Source organism: Scyliorhinus canicula, chromosome 13 (assembly GCF_902713615.1).
Source record: "Scyliorhinus canicula chromosome 13, sScyCan1.1, whole genome shotgun sequence".
Lineage (NCBI taxonomy): Eukaryota > Metazoa > Chordata > Chondrichthyes > Carcharhiniformes > Scyliorhinidae > Scyliorhinus > Scyliorhinus canicula.
Genome location: NC_052158.1, coordinates 67,971,960 through 67,994,237, shown reverse-complemented (window position 1 = coordinate 67,994,237; position 22,278 = coordinate 67,971,960). Strand labels below are relative to the sequence as shown.

The 22,278-nt window shown below is 44.6% G+C and overlaps 1 protein-coding gene across 24 annotated transcripts in view; it reads right to left on the bottom strand.

Moving 5' to 3' along the window:
• Positions 1-22,278, bottom strand: part of kif1aa (kinesin family member 1Aa) — a 397,377-nt gene that overhangs the window by 60,121 nt on the left and 314,978 nt on the right. For 7 of the 24 annotated variants that reach the window (XM_038816644.1, XM_038816645.1, XM_038816657.1 and 4 more), the window contains 2 exons: positions 21,507-21,533; positions 719-742 (listed from right to left, as the gene is read on the bottom strand). The exons of 6 other annotated variants lie outside the window; for them this stretch is intronic. In XM_038816644.1, the coding sequence (XP_038672572.1) occupies positions 719-742; positions 21,507-21,533 (51 nt within the window). The remainder of the gene's footprint in view (positions 1-718; positions 743-21,506; positions 21,534-22,278) is intronic. 11 more of the 24 variants (XM_038816646.1, XM_038816668.1, XM_038816658.1 and 8 more) reach the window with 2 other exon arrangements.

Here is a 22,278-nt window from a genome sequence, read left to right as displayed (position 1 = left end):
TTCGGTCCATCAAGTCTGCACCGACCCTCTGAAAGAACACCTTACCCAGGCCCTTTCCCCTGCCCAACCTCCGTAACCCCACCTAACCTGCACAACTCGTTAGCTGCTCTCCCCATCTCCTTCGTCAGTTTGGTCAAACCTGCAATGGGATTCTCCATCCCTTCCACAACCCCTGATAATACCATCGCTCAGTTTTAAACTCTCGTTCTACTTTTCAGTAAAGACTTGCCAGGGTCGAATTTATGAATGAGAGTCGGTGGACGGGAGGCTTGAGGTAAGTGCTGCCCAGCGAGAGTTTGTGGCTGCACCAATCTACAATTTACTCCTGTTTTGACAGACAAATCTTCTAAATCTCTGTGCATTTTCCCCTCCTCTCCCCATTCAGCATTTCCAATTCCTTTTGTTTTATTTCTGCTATTTTCCTCCACTGGGTTTACATTTTGAAAGGGCGAGAAAAGGCTTTGATGACAGGCCGATAAGGAGGAATACTGTCCCTTTGAACAAAGGAAATATCACAATCTTGCAATAAAGACATTGTAAAAGGAGGACAAATATCATCGGAGAGCACAGCAGGTTAACAGGCACAGGACATCAACAGGAGTGTAAATAAAAGCAAAACAAGTGATACCAGTGAGTGAAACAAAAGAAAGGACTGGACATAAACTGGAGAGAGAGAGAGAGCGAGAAAGAGAGAGTGAAAGAAAAGTTCACTGTGTACCTATTGTCATTTCCGTGTGTTATGCTTTTAGTGAAGACAACCCAGAGACAAACACAAAAGGGGGAAAAAAGAAAAAAAATGTCAGAAGTTTAGTCCTCAGGATGTTAGATGCCATGTCAGTAATGCCGACTTAAGCAACAGAGAGGAGTGAGGTGGTGGTGGAGGAAAGGAGGGAAATGGGGTGGGGGCAAAATTCGACCCTCCGCCCTCCACCACATCAGACTGCCAACGAGCATTAGCGTGCAGTTTCCTCGGAGAGGAATAGAAATTCTGCAAAGACCTGAACAGTGAATTGTTTGGGGCCTGGGACACACTGTTGCTGCATTGCGGAGTCACCGGATAAACCTGAAGAAGTCCAGTGACTGTAAACACGTTGCGATCTGTTTCAATCGCCAATGGGTAACAGTGCTCCGCTGAGAGTGGTTTAATCCACCAGCCATTCCTGGTTGCACAATGAGTCAGTCACCATTACACTGTGTGGTTAAACAAGTGAGTATCCTTACCCAGGTGAAGAAGTAGCACCTTGATGCTGTTGCACATTGCATAACCGTAGCCAGCAACTCCGTGTAGCTACACCTTCCAAACAAACAGTAACTCTGTACAATTAGGTAGTGAGTAATCCTTACCCTGCTGAGTAAATAGGAACACTTGGACATTTACACAGTATGTAACCTCACCTTGCAGATTATTCCAGGTATTCGGAATTGACGTCAGGAGGAAAAGTTCACAAAATTGGTTTTGTTTGCAAGACGAAACAATGAGCTCTCAAAGTAGCTAAAAGTGGTGAAGTTTTCCAAATTGCAAAGTGGTCTAGGATATTGTTCCCTATAAGCAAAATGCTTCAAATACCAGGACACAGAAATTAAAAACAGGAGGTTAGGAGTAGAAAGGGAAGTCAATGGCAGAGTTTCCTGGTCTCATCCGTCCCAAACCTGGAAATTCCTGCTCGAGGTCAAGGGACCTTATAATGGTCCGTCATCCCTCCCGTGATGAATCCCACGAGGGGCGGGACTGGAACATCTATCCCAATGTTTTTCCACAAAAAGTAATAGAATTGAGGAACACTTGGAGGCTTATGGGGCAAACGGTATTAATGGGGTCAATAGGCAACAATATATGTATTTCAGGGGAGAGAAAGATTTTGACAGATATGGCAAGGTGTGATCTCAGAGAAACGAACTGGCTTGTTTGAGCTAATGGTCATTTTCTGTTTTTAAGACTCGTGCTGAGCAGTAGGTCCATGCACAGTAAGTAATCTTTGCACAGCTGAGAGGCTCCATATAGTCATAGTGAGTAAATCTCTCCCCTAATGATAAACAGCGTCACTAGTCAGACGTAATCAGAAACTCTTACCCTGCTTGAATTAACAGAACTCTGCATAGATAGAGTGGGAGACCCTTACCCTGCTGAAAGGCATTATGATCGCTGAATAACCTACCATCAACATTCTGGGGGTTACCATTGACCAGGAGCAGAACTGGTCCAGTCATATAAATACAGTGGCTACAAGAGTAGCTCTAAGGCTAGGAAATTTGTGGAAAATAACTCACCTCCTGACTACCCAAAACCTGTCCACTATTGACAAGCCACAAGTCAGGAGTGCAATGGAATACTCTCCACTTGCCTGAAAGAGTACAGCTCCCCACAACACTCAAGAAGCTCGACACAATACAGGAAACAGCAGCTCACGTGAATGGCACCCAATCCACCACCGACGCACAGTGGCAGCAGTGTGTACCATCTCAAAGATGCACTGCAGCAACTCACAAAGGCTCCTCAGACAGCACCTTCCAAACGTCTACCATCGAAAAGGAGAAGGGCAGCGAATGCATCAGAACACCGCCACAGGCAAGTTCTCCTCCAAGCCACACACCATCCTGACTTAGAACCTTAATGCCATTCCTTCACTGTCATTGGGTCAAAATCATGAAACCATACCTATTGGCACAGTAGGTGTACCTACACCACATGGACTGCAGTGGTTCATGAAAGCAGCTCACCACTACCTTCTCAAGGGCAATTAGCTATGGACAATAATGCTGGACTAGCCAATGATGTCCACATCCTGTGATAGGATAAACAAATAAAGATTAATTGGAATACAGAGAGAGGCATTACCCCACCAAATTAAGATGAATTCCACACAGACACAGTGAATAATTCTCACCCTGTTGATTTAATAGAAACCCCACACAGACACAATAGATAAACCTTACCCTGCTGTATAAACAGGCACTCCAAATGGATAGAGTGAGAACTGGAACTCCGCAGGTACAGTGAGAACACATAATCCTGCTGAATTAACAGGATCTCTGCACAGATACAGTGAGAAACCTTTACCCTGCTAAATTAACAGGAACACTGCACAGTTTGGCTAGTACTCCTTACTCGAATTAATGTGAGCAATGCAGATAAGAGTGGAAACCCTCAGAATTAACAGGAACGCCACAGATAGTGAGAAACCTTTACCATGCTGAATTAACAGCAACTCCATACAGTGAGAAACCCTTACCCTGCTGCATTAACAGTAATTCCACCCAGGTAGTCAGAAACCCTTACCCTGCTGAATTAGCAGGAATTCCACACAGATAGTGAGAAACCCTTACACTGCTCAATTAACAGCAACTCAACACAGATAATGAGAAACCCTGACCCTGCTGGATTAGGAGGAACGCCACACAGATAGTGAGAAACCCTTACCCTGCTGAATTAACAAGAACGCCACACAGATAGTGAGAAACCCTTACCCTGCTGAATTAAGAGCAACTCCACACAGATAGTGAGAAACCCTTCACCTGCTGAATTAACAGCAACTCCACACAGATAGTGAGAAACACTCACCCTGCTGAATTAGCAGGAACGCCACACAGATAGTGAGAAACCCTTACCCCGCTGAATTAGCAGGAATTCCACACAGATCGTGAGAAACCCTTAGCCCGCTGAATTAGCAGCAATTCCACACAGATAGTGAGAAACCCTTACCCCGCTGAATTAACAGCAACTCCAAACAGATAGTGAGAAACCTTTACCCTGCTGAATTAACAGCAACTCCACACAGATAGTGAGAAACCCTTACCCTGCTGAATTAACAGGAACTCCACACAAATAGTGAGAAACCCTTACCCTGCTGAATTAGCAGGAACGCCACACAGATAGTGAGAAACCCTTACCCTGCTGAATTAACAGCAACTCCACACAGATAACGAGAAACCCTTACCCCGCTGAATTAACAGCAACTCCAAAGATAGTGAGAAACCCTTCTCCTGCTGAATTAACAGCAACTCCACACAGATAGTGAGAAACCTTTAGCCTGCTGAATTAACAGGAACGCCACACAGATAGTGAGAAACCTTTACCCTGCTGAATTAACAGGAACGCCACAGTTAGTGAGAAACCCATACCCCGCTGAATTAACAGCAACTCCACACAGATAGTGAGAAACCTTTACCCTGCTGAATTAAGAGGAACGCCACACAGATAGTGAGAAACCTTTACCCTGCTGAAATAACAACAACCACACAGTTAGTGAGAAACCCTTACCCCGCTGAATTAACAGCAACTCCACACAGATAGTGAGAAACCCTTACCCTGCTGAATTAACAGCAATTCCACACAGATAGTTAGAAACCCTTACCCCGCTTAATTAACAGCAACTCCACACAGATAGTTAGAAACCCTTCCCCTGCTGAATTAACAGCAACTCCACACAGATAGTGAGAAACCCTTACCCTTCTGAATTAACAGCAACCACACAGATAGTGAGAAACCTTTACCCTGCTGAATTAACAGGAATTCCACACAGATAGTGAGAAACCCTTACCCTGCTGAATTAACAGCAACTCCACACAGATAGTGAGAAACCCTTACCCTGCTGAATTAACAGCAACTCCACACAGATAGTGAGAAACCCTTACCCTGCTGAATTAACAGCAACTCCACACAGATAGTGAGAAACCCTTACCCTTCTGAATTAGCAGGAATTCCACACAGATATTGAGAAACCTTTACCCTGCTGAATTAGCAGCAACTCCACACAGATAGTGAGAAACCCTTACCCTGCTGAATTAGCAGGAATTCCACACAGATAGTGAGAAACCTTTACTCCGCTGAATTAACAGCAACTCCACACAGATAGTGAGAAACCCTTACCCTGCTGAATTAGCAGGAATTCCACACAGATAGTGAGAAACCTTTACTCCGCTGAATTAACAGCAACTCCACACAGATAGTGAGAAACCCTTACCCTGCTGAATTAGCAGGAATTCCAGACAGATAATGAGAAATCTTTACCCTGTTGAATTAGCAGGAATTCCACACAGATAGTGAGAAACATTTACCCTGCTGAATTAACAGCAACTCCACACAGATAGTGAGAAACCATTACCCCGCTGAATTAACAGCAACTCCACACAGATAGTGAGAAACCCTGACCCCGCTGAATTAACAGCAACTCCACACAGATAGTGAGAAAAAATTACCCTGCTGAATTAGCAGGAATTCCACACAGATAGTGAGAAATCTTTACCCTGCTGAATTAGCAGGAATTCCAGACAGATAGTGAGAAACTTTTCCCCTGCTGAATTAGCAGGAATTCCACACAGATAGTGAGAAACCTTTACCCTGCTGAATTAACAGCAACTCCACACAGATAGTGAGAAACCCTTACCCTGCTGAATTAACAGCAACTCCACACAGATAGTGAGAAACCTTTACCCTGCTGAATTTACAGGAATTCCACACAGATAGTGAGAAACCTTTATTCTGCTGAATTAACAGGAACGCCACACAGATAGTGAGACTCCTTTACTCTGCTGAATTAACAGCAACTCCACACAGATAGTGAGAAACCCTTACCCCGCTGAATTAACAGAAACTCCACACAGATAGTGAGAAACCTTTACCCTGCTGAATTAACAGCAACTTCACACAGATAGTGAGAAACCCTTAACCTGCTGAATTAGCAGGAACACCACACAGATAGTGAGAAACCCTTACCCCGTTGAATTAACAGCAACTCCACACAGATAGTGAGAATCCATTACCCTACTGAATTAGCAGGAACGCCAAACAGATAGTGAGAAACATTTACCCTGCTGAATTAACAGCAACACCACACAGATAGTGAGAAACCATTACCCTGCTGAATTAACAGGAATTCCACATAGATAGTGAGAAACCTTACCCTGCTGAATTAACAGGAATTCCACACAGATAGAGAAACACTTACCCCGCTGAATTAACAGCAATTCCACACAGATAGTGAGAAACCCTAACCCTGCTGAATTAGCAGGAAATCCAGACAGATAGTGAGAAACACTTACCCTGCTGAACTAACAGCAACTCCACACAGATAGTGAGAAACTCTAACACAGCTGAATTAACAGGAATTCCACACAGATAGTGAGAAACCGTCACCCTGCTGAATTAACAGCAACACCACACAGATAGCGAGAAACCCTTACCCTGCTGAATTAGCAGGAATTCCACACAGATAGTGAGAAAACCTTACCCCGCTGAATTAACAGCAACTCCACACAGATAGTGAGAAACCCTTACCCTGCTGAATTAACAGCAACTCCACACATATAGTGAGAAACCCTTACCCTGCTGAATTAGCAGGATCTCCACACAGAGAGTGAGAAACCTTTACCCTGCTGAATTAACAGCAACTCCACACGGATAGTGAGAAACCCTTACCCTGCTGAATTAACAGGAACACCACACAGATATTGAGAAACCCTTACCCTGCTGAATTAGCAGGAACGCCACACAGATAGTGAGAAACCTTTACCCTGCTGAATTAACAGCAACTCCACACAGATATTGAGAAACCCTTACCCCGCTGAATTAACAGCAACTCTACACAATTAGTGAAAAACCTTTACCCTGCTGAATTAACAGCAACACACTCAGATAGTGAGAAACCTTTACCCTGCTGAATTAACAGCAACTCCACACAGATAGTGAGAAACCCTTACCGTGCTGAATTAGCAGCAACTCCACACAGATAGTGAGAAACCCTTACCCTGCTGAATTAGCAGGAACACCACACAGATAGTGAGAAAACCCTTACCCTGCTGAATTAGCAGGAAGTCCACACAGATAGTGAGAAACCTTTACCCTGCTGAATTAACAGCAACCCCACATAGATAGTGAGAAACCTTTACCCCGCTGAATTAACAGGAACCACACAGATAGCGGGAAACCTTTACCCAGCTGAATTAACAGGAACGCCACACAGATAGTGAGAAACCTTTACCCTGCTGAATTAACAACAACCACACAGATAGGGAGAAACCTTTACCCTGCTGAATTAACAGCAACTCCACACAGATAGTGAGAAACCCTTACCCTGCTGAATTAGCAGGAATTCCACAGAGATAGTGAGAAACCCTTACTCTGCTGAATTAACAGTAATTCCACACAGATAGTGAGAAACCCTTACCCTGCTGAATTAACAGGAATTCCACACAGATAGTGAGAAACCCTTACCCTGCTGAATTAACAGCAACTAGACACAGATAGTGAGAAACCCTTACCCTGCTGAATTAACAGGAACCACACAGATAGTGAGAAACCTTTACCCTGCTGAATTAACAGGAACGCCACACAGATAGTGAGAAACCTTTACCCTGCTGAATTAACAGCAACTCAACACAGATAGTGAGAAACCCTTACCCTGCTGAATTAACAGCAACTCCACACAGATAGTGAGAAACCTTTACCCTGCTGAATTAACAGCAACTCCACACAGATAGTGAGAAACCCTTACCCTGCTGAATTAGCAGGCATGCCACACAGAAAGTGAAAAACCCTGACACCGCTGAATTAACAGCAACGCCACACAGATAGTGAGAAACCCTTACCCTGCTGAATTAGCAAGAATTCCACACAGATAGTGAGAAACCCTTACCCCGCTGAATTTACAGTAATTCCACACAGATAGTGAGAAACCCTTACCCTGCTGAATTAACAGCAACTAGACACAGATAGTGAGAAACCCTTACCCTGCTGAATTAACAGGAACCACACAGATAGTGAGAAACCTTTACCCTGCTGAATTAACAGGAACGCCACACAGATAGTGAGAAACCTTTACCCTGCTGAATTAACAGCAACTTCACACAGATAGTGAGAAACCTTTACCCCGCTGAATTAGCAGGAACGCCACACAGTTAGTGAGAAACCCTTATCCCGCTGAATTAACAGCAACTTCACACAGATAGTGAGAAATCTTTACCCCGCTGAATTAGCAGGAACGCCAAACAGATAGTGAGAAACATTTATTCTGCTGAATTAACAGCAACACCACACAGATAGTGAGAAACCATTACCCTGCTGAATTAACAGGAATTCCACATAGATAGTGAGAAACACTTACCCTGCTGAATTAACAGGAATTCCACACAGATAGTGAGAAACACTTACCCCGCTGAATTAACAGCAATTCCACACAGATAGTGAGAAACCCTAACCCTGCTGAATTAGCAGGACATCCAAACAGACAGTAAGAAACACCTACCCTGCTGAATTAACAGGAATTCCACACAGATAGTGAGAAAATCTTACCCCGCTGAATTAACAGCAACTCCACACAGATAGTGAGAAACCTTTACCCTGCTGAATTAACAGGAATTCCACACAGATAGTGAGAAACCCTTACCCTGCTGAATTAACAGCAACTAGACACAGATAGTGAGAAACCCTTACCCTGCTGAATTAACAGGAACCACACAGATAGTGAGAAACCTTTACCCTGCTGAATTAACAGGAACACCACACAGATAGTGAGAAACCTTTACCCTGCTGAATTAACAGCAACTCAACACAGATAGTGAGAAACCCTTACCCTGCTGAATTAACAGCAACTCCACACAGATAGTGAGAAAACTTTACCCTGCTGAATTAACAGCAACTCCACACAGATAGTGAGAAATCCTTACCCTGATGAATTAGCAGGCATGCCACACAGAAAGTGAGAAACCCTGACACCGCTGAATTAACAGCAACGCCACACAGATAGTGAGAAACCCTTACCCTGCTGAATTAGCAAGAATTCCACACAGATAGTGAGAAACCCTTACCCCGCTGAATTTACAGGAATTCCACACAGATAGTGAGAAACCCTTACCCTGCTGAATTAACAGCACTCCACCCAGATAGTGAGAAACCCTTACCCTGCTGAATTAGCAGTAACGCCACACAGATAGTGAGAAACACTTACCCTGCTGAATTAACAGCAACTCCACGGTTAGTGGGAAACCTTTACCCCGCTGAATTAACAGCAACTCCACACAGATAGTGAGAAACCCTTACCCTGCTGAATTAACAGCAACTTCACACAGATAGTGAGAAACCTTTACCCCGCTGAATTAGCAGGAACGCCACACAGTTAGTGAGAAACCCTTATCCCGCTGAATTAACAGCAACTTAACACAGATAGTGAGAAATCTTTACCCCGCTGAATTAGCAGGAACGCCAAACAGATAGTGAGAAACATTTATTCTGCTGAATTAACAGCAACACCACACAGATAGTGAGAAACCATTACCCTGCTGAATTAACAGGAATTCCACATAGATAGTGAGAAACACTTACCCTGCTGAATTAACAGGAATTCCACACAGATAGTGAGAAACACTTACCCCGCTGAATTAACAGCAATTCCACACAGATAGTGAGAAACCCTAACCCTGCTGAATTAGCAGGACATTCAAACAGACAGTAAGAAACACTTACCCTGCTGAATTAACAGGAATTCCACACAGATAGTGAGAAAATCTTACCCCGCTGAATTAACAGCAACTCCACACAGATAGTGAGAAACCCTTACCCTGCTGAATTAACAGCAACTCCACACAGATAGTGAGAAACACTTACCCTGCTGAATTAACAGCAACTCCACACAGATAGTGAGAAACCTTTACCCTGCTGAATTAACAGGATCTCCACACAGATAGTGAGAAACCCTTACCCTGCTGAATTAGCAGCAATTCCACACAGATAGTGAGAAACCCTTCCCCTGCTGAATTAGCAGGAACTCCACACAGATAGTGAGAAACCCTTACCCTGCTGAATTAACAGTAATTCCACCCAGATAGTGAGAAACCCATACCCTGCTGAATTAACAGCAACCCCACACAGATAGTGAGAAACCCTTACCCTGCTGAATTAACAGGAATTCCACATAGATAGTGAGAAACCCTTACCCTGCTGAAATAACAGCAACACCACACATATTGAGAAACCCTTACCCTGCTGAATTAGCAGCAACTCCACACAGATAGTGAGAAACCCTTCCCCTGCTGAACTAACAGCAACTCCACACAGATAGTGAGAAACCATTACCCTGCTGAATTAACAGTAATTCCACCCAGATAGTGAGTAACCCATACCCTGCTGAATTAACAGCAACCCCACACAGATAGTGAGAAACCCTTACCCTGCTGAATTAGCAGGAACGCCACAGAGATAGTGAGAAACCCTTACCCTGCTGAATTAACAGCAACTCCACACATATTGAGAAACCCTTACCCCGCTGAATTAACAGCAACTCTACACAATTAGTGAGAAACCCTTACCCTGCTGAATTAACAGCCACACACTCAGATAGTGAGAAACCTTTACCCTGCTGAATTAACAGCAACTCCACACAGATAGTGAGAAACCTTTACCCTGCTGAATTAACAGCAACCCCACACAGATAGTGAGAAACCTTTACCCTGCTGAATTAACAACAACCACACAGATAGGGAGAAACCTTTACCCTGCTGAATTAACAGCAACTCCACACAGACAGTGAGAAACCCTTACCCTGCTGAATTAGCAGGAATTCCACACAGATAGTGAGAAACCCTTACTCTGCTGAATTAACAGCAACTCCACACAGATAGTGAGAAACCCTGACCCGCTGAATTAACAGCAACGCCACACAGATAGTGAGAAACCTTTACCCTGCTGAATTAACAGCAACGCCACACAGATAGTGAGAAACCCTTACCCTGCTGAATTAGCAGGAACGCCACACAGATAGTGAGAAACCCTTACCCTGCTGAATTAACAGCAACCACACAGTTAGTGAGAAACCTTTACCCCGCTGAATTAACAGCAACTCCACACAGATAGTGAGAAACCCTTTCCCTGCTGAATTAACAGCAACTTCACACAGATAGTGAGAAACCCTTCCCCTGCTGAATTAACAGGAACGCCACACAGGTAGTGAGAAACCCTTACCCCGCTGAATTAACAGCAACTCCACACAGATAGTGAGAAACCCTTACCCTACTGAATTAACAGAAACTCCACACAGATATTAAGAAACCCTTACCCCGCTGAATTAACAGCAACTCTACACAATTAGTGAGAAACCCTTACCCTGCTGAATTAACAGAAACACACTCAGATAGTGAGAAACCCTTACCCTGCTGAATTAACAGCAACTCCACACAGATAGTGAGAAACCTTTACCCTGCTGAATTAACAGCAACTCCACACATATAGTGAGAAACCTTTACCCTGCTGAATTAACAGCAACCCCACACAGATAGTGAGAAACCCTTCCCCTGCTGAATTAACAGCAACTCCACACGGATAGTGAGAAACCCTTCCCCTGCTGAATTAGCAGCAACTCCACACAGATAGTGATAAACCCTTACCCTGCTGAATTAGCAGGAATTCCACAGAGTGACAAACCCTTACTCTGCTGAATTAACAGCAACTCCACACAGATAGTGAGAAACCCTTCCCCTGCTGAATTAGCAGGAACTCCACACAGATAGTGAGAAACCCTTACTCTGCTGAATTAACAGCAACTCCACACAGATAGTGAGAAACCCTTACCCCGCTGAATTAACAGTAATTCCACACAGATAGTGAAAACCCTTACCCTGCTGAATTAGCAGGAACGCCACACAGATAGTGAGAAACCTTTACCCTGCTGAATTAGCAGCAATTCCACACAGATAGTGAGAAACCCTTCCCCTGCTGAATTAGCAGGAACTCCACACAGATAGTGAGAAACCCTTACCCTGCTGAATTAGCAGCAATTCCACACAGATAGTGAGAAACCCTTCCCCTGCTGAATTAGCAGGAACTCCACACAGATAGTGAGAAACCCTTACCCTGCTGAATTAACAGTAATTCCACCCAGATAGTGAGAAACCCATACCCTGCTGAATTAACAGCAACCCCACACAGATAGTGAGAAACCCTTACCCTGCTGAATTAACAGGAATTCCACATAGATAGTGAGAAACCCTTACCCTGCTGAAATAACAGCAACACCACACATATTGAGAAACCCTTACCCTGCTGAATTAGCAGCAACTCCACACAGATAGTGAGAAACCCTTCCCCTGCTGAACTAACAGCAACTCCACACAGATAGTGAGAAACCCTTACCCTGCTGAATTAACAGTAATTCCACCCAGATAGTGAGTAACCCATACCCTGCTGAATTAACAGCAACCCCACACAGATAGTGAGAAACCCTTACCCTGCTGAATTAGCAGGAACGCCACAGAGATAGTGAGAAACCCTTACCCTGCTGAATTAACAGCAACTCCACACATATTGAGAAACCCTTACCCCGCTGAATTAACAGCAACTCTACACAATTAGTGAGAAACCCTTACCCTGCTGAATTAACAGCCACACACTCAGATAGTGAGAAACCTTTACCCTGCTGAATTAACAGCAACTCCACACAGATAGTGAGAAACCTTTACCCTGCTGAATTAACAGCAACCCCACACAGATAGTGAGAAACCTTTACCCTGCTGAATTAACAACAACCACACAGATAGGGAGAAACCTTTACCCTGCTGAATTAACAGCAACTCCACACAGACAGTGAGAAACCCTTACCCTGCTGAATTAGCAGGAATTCCACACAGATAGTGAGAAACCCTTACTCTGCTGAATTAACAGCAACTCCACACAGATAGTGAGAAACCCTGACCCGCTGAATTAACAGCAACGCCACACAGATAGTGAGAAACCTTTACCCTGCTGAATTAACAGCAACGCCACACAGATAGTGAGAAACCCTTACCCTGCTGAATTAGCAGGAACGCCACACAGATAGTGAGAAACCCTTACCCTGCTGAATTAACAGCAACCACACAGTTAGTGAGAAACCTTTACCCCGCTGAATTAACAGCAACTCCACACAGATAGTGAGAAACCCTTTCCCTGCTGAATTAACAGCAACTTCACACAGATAGTGAGAAACCCTTCCCCTGCTGAATTAACAGGAACGCCACACAGGTAGTGAGAAACCCTTACCCCGCTGAATTAACAGCAACTCCACACAGATAGTGAGAAACCCTTACCCTACTGAATTAACAGAAACTCCACACAGATATTAAGAAACCCTTACCCCGCTGAATTAACAGCAACTCTACACAATTAGTGAGAAACCCTTACCCTGCTGAATTAACAGAAACACACTCAGATAGTGAGAAACCCTTACCCTGCTGAATTAACAGCAACTCCACACAGATAGTGAGAAACCTTTACCCTGCTGAATTAACAGCAACTCCACACATATAGTGAGAAACCCTTACCCTGCTGAATTAACAGCAACCCCACACAGATAGTGAGAAACCCTTCCCCTGCTGAATTAACAGCAACTCCACACGGATAGTGAGAAACCCTTCCCCTGCTGAATTAGCAGCAACTCCACACAGATAGTGATAAACCCTTACCCTGCTGAATTAGCAGGAATTCCACAGAGAGAGTGACAAACCCTTACTCTGCTGAATTAACAGCAACTCCACACAGATAGTGAGAAACCCTTCCCCTGCTGAATTAGCAGGAACTCCACACAGATAGTGAGAAACCCTTACTCTGCTGAATTAACAGCAACTCCACACAGATAGTGAGAAACCCTTACCCCGCTGAATTAACAGTAATTCCACACAGATAGTGAAAACCCTTACCCTGCTGAATTAGCAGGAACGCCACACAGATAGTGAGAAACCTTTACCCTGCTGAATTAACAGGAACCACACAGATAGTGAGAAACCCTTACCCTGCTGAATTAACAGCAACACACTCAGATAGTGAGAAACCTTTACCCTGCTGAATTAACAGCAACTCTACACAATTAGTGAGAAACCCTTCCCCTGCTGAATTAACAGCAACTCCACACAGATAGTGAGAAACCCTTACCCTGCTGAATTAGCAGGAACTCCACACAGATAGTGAGAAACCTTTACCCCGCTGAATTAACAGCAACTCCACACAGATAGTGAGAAACCTTTACCCTGCTGAATTAACAGGAACGCCACACAGATAGTGAGAAACCTTTACCCTGCTGAATTAACAACAACCACACAGATAGGGAGAAACCTTTACCCTGCTGAATTAACAGCAACTCCACACAGATAGTGATAAACCCTTACCCTGCTGAATTACCAGGAATTCCACAGAGAGAATGACAAACCCTTACTCTGCTGAATTAACAGCAACTCCACACAGATAGTGAGAAACCCTAACCCCGCTGAATTAACAGTAATTCCACACAGATAGTGAGAAACCCTTACCCTGCTGAATTAACAGCAACTCCACACAGATAGTGAGAAACCTTTACCCTGCTGAATTAACAGGAACCACACAGATAGGGAGAAACCTTTACCCTGCTGAATTAGCAGTAATTCCACACAGATAGTGAGAAACCCTTACCCCGCTGAATTAACAGCAACTCAACACAGATAGTGAGAAACACTCACCCTGCTGAATTAGCAGCAACTCCACAAGATAGTGAGAAACCCTTACCCTGCTGAATTAGCAGGCATGTCACACAGAAAGTGAGAAACCCTTACCCTGCTGAATTAGCAAGAATTCCACACAGATAGTGAGAAACCCTTACCCCGCTGAATTTACAGGAATTCCACACAGATAGTGAGAAACCTTTACCCTGCTGAATTAACAGCACTCCACCCAGATAGTGAGAAACACTTACCCCGCTGAATTAACAGCAACTCCACACAGATAGTGAGAAACCCTTACCCTGCTGAATTAACAGCAACCACACAGTTAGTGAGAAACCTTTACCCCGCTGAATTAACAGCAACTCCACACAGATAGTGAGAAACCCTTACCCTGCTGAATTAACAGCAACTTCACACAGATAGTGAGAAACCTTTACCCCGCTGAATTAGCAGGAACGCCACACAGGTAGTGAGAAACCCTTACCCCGCTGAATTAACAGCAATTCCACACAGATAATGAGAAACCCTTACCCTGCTGAATTAACAGCAACTTCACACAGATAGTGAGAAACCCTTAACCTGCTGAATTAGCAGGAACACCACACAGATAGTGAGAAACCCTTACCCCGTTGAATTAACAGCAACTCCACACAGATAGTGAGAAACCCTTACCCTACTGAATTAGCAGGAACGCCAAACAGATAGTGAGAAACATTTACCCTGCTGAATTAACAGCAACACCACACAGATAGTGAGAAACTATTACCCTGCTGAATTAACAGGAATTCCACATAGATAGTGAGAAACACTTACCCTGCTGAATTAACAGGAATTCCACACAGATAGTGAGAAACACTTACCCCGCTGAATTAACAGCAATTCCACACAGATAGTGAGAAACCCTAACCCTGCTGAATTAGCAGGAAATCCAAACAGATAGTGAGAAACACTTACCCTGCTGAACTAACAGCAACTCCACACAGATAGTGAGAAACTCTAACCCAGCTGAATTAACAGGAATTCCACACAGATAGTGAGAAACCGTCACCCTGCTGAATTAACAGCAACTCCACACAGATAGTGAGAAACCCTTGCCCTGCTGAATTAACAGCAACACACAGATAGTGAGAAACCCTTACCCTGCTGAATTAGCAGGAATTCCACACAGATAGTGAGAAAACCTTACCCCGCTGAATTAATAGCAACTCCACACAGATAGTGAGAAACCCTTACCCTGCTGAATTAACAGCAACTCCACACAGATAGTGAAAAACCCTTACCCTGCTGAATTAACAGCAACTCCACACAGATAGTGAGAAACCTTTACCCTGCTGAATTAACAGGATCTCCACACAGATAGTGAGAAACCCTTCCCCTGCTGAATTAACAGCAACGCGACACAGATAGTGAGAAACCCTTACCCTGCTGAATTAACAGTAATTCCACCCAGATAGTGAGAAACCCTTACCCTGCTGAATTAGCAGGATCTCCACACAGAGAGTGAGAAACCATTACCCTGCTGAATTAACAGCAACTCCACACATATAGTGAGAAACCCTTACCCTGCTGAATTAACAGCAACCACACAGATAGTGAGAAACCCTTACCCTGCTGAATTAACAGTAATTCCACCCAGATAGTGAGAAACCCTTACCCTGCTGAATTAGCAGGATCTCCACACAGAGAGTGAGAAACCCTTACCCTGCTGAATTAACAGCAACCCCACACAGATAGTGAGAAACCCTTACCCTGCTGAATTAACAGCAACTCCACACGGATAGTGAGAAACCCTTACCCTGCTGAATTAACAGGAACACCACACAGATAGTGAGAAACCCTTACCCTGCTGAATTAGCAGGAACGCCACACAGATAGTGAGAAATCTTTACCCTACTGAATTAACAGCAACTCCACACAGATATTGAGAAACCCTTACCCCGCTGAATTAACAGCAACTCTACACAATTAGTGAAAAACCCGTACCCTGCTGAATTAACAGCAACACACTCAGATAGTGAAAAACCTTTACCCTGCTGAATTAACAGCAACTCTACACAATTAGTGAGAAACCCTTCCCCTGCTGAATTAACAGCAACACACAGATAGTGAGAAACCCTTCCCCTGCTGAATTAACAGCAACTCCACACAGATAGTGAGAAAACCTTACCCCGCTGAATTAACAGCAACTCCACACAGATAGTGAGAAACCTTTACCCTGCTGAATTAACAGGAACGCCACACAGATAGTGAGAAACCTTTACCCTGCTGAATTAACAACAACCACACAGATAGGGAGAAACCTTTACCCTGCTGAATTAACAGCAACTCCACAGAGACAGTGAGAAACCCTTACTCTGCTGAATTAACAGCAACTCCACACAGATAGTGAGAAACCCTTACCCCGCTGAATTAACAGTAATTCCACACAGATAGTGAGAAACCCTTACCCTGCTGAATTAACAGGAATTCCACACAGATAGTGAGAAACCCTTACCCTGCTGAATTAACAGGAACCACACAGATAGTGAGAAACCCTGAGCCCGCTGAATTAACAGCAACGCCACACAGATAGTGAGAAACCTTTACCCCGCTGAATTAACAGCAACTCAACACAGATAGTGAGAAACCCTTACCCTGCTGAATTAACAGCAACTCCACACAGATAGTGAGAAACCTTTACCCTGCTGAATTAACAGCAACTCCACACAGATAGTGAGAAACCCTTACCCTGCTGAATTAACAGCACTCCACCCAGATAGTGAGAAACACTTACCCCGCTGAATTAACAGCAACTCCACACAGATAGTGAGAAACCCTTACCCTGCTGAATTAACAGCAACTCCAGACAGATAGTGAGAAACTCTTACCCTGCTGAATTAACAGCAACTCCACACAGATAGTGAGACTCCTTTACCCTGCTGAATTAGCAGGAACGCCACACAGGTAGTGAGAAACCCTTACCCCGCTGAATTAACAGCAACTCCACACAGATAGTGAGAAACCCTTACCCTACTGAATTAACAGAAACTCCACACAGATATTGAGAAAACCTTACCCCGCTGAATTAACAGCAACTCTACACAATTAGTGAGAAACCCTTACCCTGCTGAATTAACAGAAACACACTCAGATAGTGGGAAACCTTTACCCTGCTGAATTAACAGGAATTCCACATAGATAGTGAGAAACCTTTACCCACTGAATTAACAGGAATTCCACACAGATAATGAGAAAACCTTACCCCGCTGAATTAACAGCAACTCCACACAGATAGTGAGAAACCCTTAACCTGCTGAATTAACAGCAACTCGACACAGATAGTGAGAAACCCTTACCCTGCTGAATTAACAGGAATTCCACATAGATAGTGAGAAACCTTTACCCTCTGAATTAACAGCAACCCCACACAGATAGTGAGAAACCCTTACCCTGCTGAATTAACAACCACACAGATTATGAGAAACCCTTACCCTGCTGAATCAACAGCAACTCCAGACAGATAGTGAGAAACCCTTACCCTGCTGAATTAGCAGCAACCCCACACAGATAGTGAGAAACCCTTACCCTGCTGAATTAACAACCACACAGATTATGAGAAACCCTTACCCTGCTGAATCAACAGCAACTCCACACAGATAGTGAGAAACCCTTACCCCGCTGAATTAACAGCAACTCCACACAGATAGTGAGAAACCCTTACCCTGCTGAATTATCAGGAACGCCACACAGGTAGTGAGAAACCCTTACCCCGCTGAATTAACAGCAACTCCACACAGATAGTGAGAAACCCTTACCCTGCTGAATTAACAGCACTCCACCCAGATAGGGAGAAACACTTACCCCGCTGAATTAACAGCAACTCCACACAGATAGTGAGAAACCCTTACCCTGCTGAATTAACAGAAACACACTCAGATAGTGAGAAACCCTTACCCTGCTGAATTAACATGAATTCCACATAGATAGTGAGAAACCTTTACCCTCTGAATTAACAGGAATTCCACACAGATAATGAGAAACCCTTAACCTGCTGAATTAACAGCAACTCGACACAGATAGTGAGAAACCCTTACCCCGCTGCATTAGCAGGAACTCCACACAGATAGTGAGAAACCCTTACCCTGCTGAATTAACAGCAACTCCACACAGATATTGAGAAACCCTTACCCCGCTGAATTAACAGCAACTCCACACAGATAGTGAGAAACACTTACCCTGCTGAATTAACAGCAACTCCACACAGATAGTGAGAAACCCTTACCCTGCTGAATTAACAGCAACCCCACACAGATAGTGAGAAACCCTTACCCTGCTGAATTAACAGCCACACAGATAGTGAGAAACCCTTACCCTGCTGAATTAGCAGCAACTCCACACAGATAGTGAGAAACCCTTACCCCGCTGAATTAACAGCAACTCCACACAGATAGTGAGAAACCCTTACGCTGCTGAATTAGCAGGAACCCCACACAGATAGTGAGAAACCGTTACCCTGCTGAATTAACAGCAACTCCACAGAGATAGTGAGAAACCCTTACCCTGCTGAATTAACAGCATCACAACACAGATAGTGAGAAACCCTTACCCTGCTGAATTAACAGGAACTCCACACAGATAGTGAGAAACCCTTACCCTGCTGAATTAGCAGGAACTCCACACAGATAGTGAGAAACCCTTACCCTGCTGAATTAACAGCAACTCCACACAGATAGTGAAAACCCTTACCCCGCTGAATTAACAGCAACTCCACACAGATAGTGAGAAACCCTTACCCTGCTGAATTAGCAGGAATTCCACAGAGATAGTGAGAAACCTTTACCCTGCTGAGTTAACAGCAACTCCACACAGATAGTGAGAAACCCTTACCCTGCTGAATTAGCAGCAACTCCACACAGATAGTGAGAAACCCTTACCCTGCTGAATTAGCAGGAACGCCTTATAGATGCAATGAGAAACACTTACCCTGCACAGTTTCGGCAAGAAACCCTTACCCAAATTATTGGGAACTACCCGGATAGAGTAGGGAACCCTAATCCTGCTGAATAATTGGCAATTTCGTACAGTTATGCAACGAATAAGTCTTACCCTAAGAATAGTTGGTGGCCAAGAATCAGGGGAAAACGGACGGGAATCGGGGGAAGGTAGCAGGGGGGGGGGGGGGGTGCTACGGGTTCGTAATGGGGGTTTGATGGCTAGCTAAGGCCCAAAACCAAACTGTAAATAATTGCCTATAAACATGTGCCTCGGCCATATTGGGGAATGTAAAATATGTATGCCGGCTAAAGGGGGCGGCCACAGTTGTTATTATGAAGATGCTTACCTGTAAATATACATGTTAATTTTTGCGTGTCTTTTTTTTCTTCTTTTTCTTTGTAATTTGTTGGATATAAAATATGAAAACTCAATAAAAAACATTTTTTAAAAGACCCTAGTGAATTAGAAGGGGCTCCATACAGTTACACAAATTAATAAATTCACCATGTTTAATAATCAAGAACCCCATACAGTTAACAGCGAAGGAACCATGGGCGCGATTCTCCGAAAATGCGGCGAGTCGTAAAGGCTGCCGTGAAACTGGCCGTGTTTCACGGCAGCCTCCGCGCCCCCTCCCGGGACCCGATTCTCCCCCCCCGAGCGGGGCTAGCAGCGGGGCCCCGTGAAGCACGGCATCGCGGGCTTAGCGACCGTTGCTAAGTCCGCGCGCCAAGCGTCACGCCGGCTGACGCGCACGATGATGTCAGCCGCGCATGCGCAGATTGGACGGCTCCAACCTGCGCATGCGCGGGGCCGTCATCTCCCTCGGCCGCCCTGCGGACTTATCCTGCGGGGCGGCGGAAGGAGAAAGAGTGCATCCGTTACGGACGCACTGCCCGCGACCGATGGGCACCGATCGCGGGCCCATGCCCCACTTGGCACGGCCGGGGTACTGCCGTGCCAATCGGGGCCCTGGATGCCCAGAACGGGCATGTTGCGGCCGTTTTTATGACGGCAGCAAGCAGGTGTGTTTGCTGCCGTAAAAACGGTCGTAAAGGCCTGGGAACTCGGCCCATCGGCCTGGGGAGAATCACTGTTCGCCGTAAAAAACTGTGAGCAGCGATTCGTATCGTGGGGCCGCCGTGGGGGGGAGAATAGCTGGAGGGCGTGAAAACTGTCGGGGACGCCCTCCCCCTATTCTCCGACCTGTCGTGGCTCATCTTAATAAACTGTGACAAAGCAAATACCCTTACACTGCTGAATAAACAGGAACTCCAACAATTACGTAAAGGGGAAAGGTTTGCTTTATTTGGATCCTACATGCAAATTAATTAGATAGTGTTGGGGCTGTCATAGTCAACAAATGACCGAACACAGCTTAGAGTCTATTCATTATTTGTGACCACTAAGTGGTTAATATATTGGTGCAGGCTTTCCACTGAACAACTAGCTGATAGGCAAGGCAACGATGATTGTTGAAGTCATGCCTTATTTCTGTTTAGAACTGGCCCAAAAGCATTGCTGGCTAAGGGTCTTTGAATGGTGCACGATTAGTTGTAATGACACTTCACAACTCAAGGTAATCGATTTTATAGGCACACCAAACACCTTGCAGTGGCATAAGGCCTTCAGTACAACACAACAGAATCCACGTTTCACCCCATTGGCAGAGTGAAGTGCACTGCAATAGAAAGGATAGACAGTGCAACATTTTACACACACGCATTGATCTCCCATACCCTCCCATACCCTCCTAAAAAAAAGCTTAACGAAATGAAGTAGCAGCAGAAAAGCTTCCCCGGACCCCTCCACCCCGCCCCTGTCCAAGTCCTTAGCGACATGTCAGCCCATTTATCACAGCCAACGCAGCGCTACATGCAGCCTTTGGCTTCCTCAGAAATAATGGAATCGGGTTTCAAACCAAATCGGGCTGGCAATGTCTGGCAGGTCTTTGCAGAATGTGGTGAAAAGAGAAAAAGTGAAGGGAAACAAACAATCCAAATAAATGAAGGTTAAGAAAAGCAAAGGTTTCGATGGGATTTCGATGCCTGAAAACTGTTGAGAAATAAATGTTTTAAGGATTTGAAACAAAAAAATACCTAGGCATATCCGAATCAAGAAATTGCCTGCAAAAACACAAAAACAATACCTTGTTAGTAGACTCAATAAAGTATCGAAGGTGATGGTAACATCATAATGCAAAGCACAGAGGCTTTGCGCTTCAGCAGACCTTGAGCACAATGACACAGCAAAGCTATGTTTTACGAGATAGAAGGTCACTAATATTCAATAGGCAGCTTCGTGTGGGACCATCTTACATAACAATTAAAGTGCCTTGTCTTTTTTTGAAGCAATATTTTTGATGTGCTGCCAAATTGCGAATACATGGTAAATGATTTGGAATGGGTAGGTGAAGCCTAAATGCTAGGCCGCATTGTGCCTTTTTCTCCAGCACTCTGGCATGTCTTAGCCTCAATCACAGAATCTGGCAGCTGATGACAAAATCTATATTTATGTTGAAGTGAGATCAGAGCTGGAGCATGTAGAGCAGGACTGAAAAGTGTAGACAGGCACAACACTGAGTTAACCATTTTCTGTTCGGCCTAGTGGGAGATGGGAGGCCAGAGAGTGGGACCAGGACCTAGTGCATGACTGTTGGGATGCTGATAAAGATTGAGGACTGATTTCTGCTTTCCATGAAACACAGAAGTAATGGGCTTCTAATAATCGGATTTATGGTCCCATATTATTATGCTTTATAGAAGCCTGGATACATGACTCAAAAGCTGCGACGCACTGGGAAAACAACTGTCGTGCCTGACCAATCACAGCTAAAGTTCTGTTTAGCTTTGGCAGCCATTTCCTGGGTAC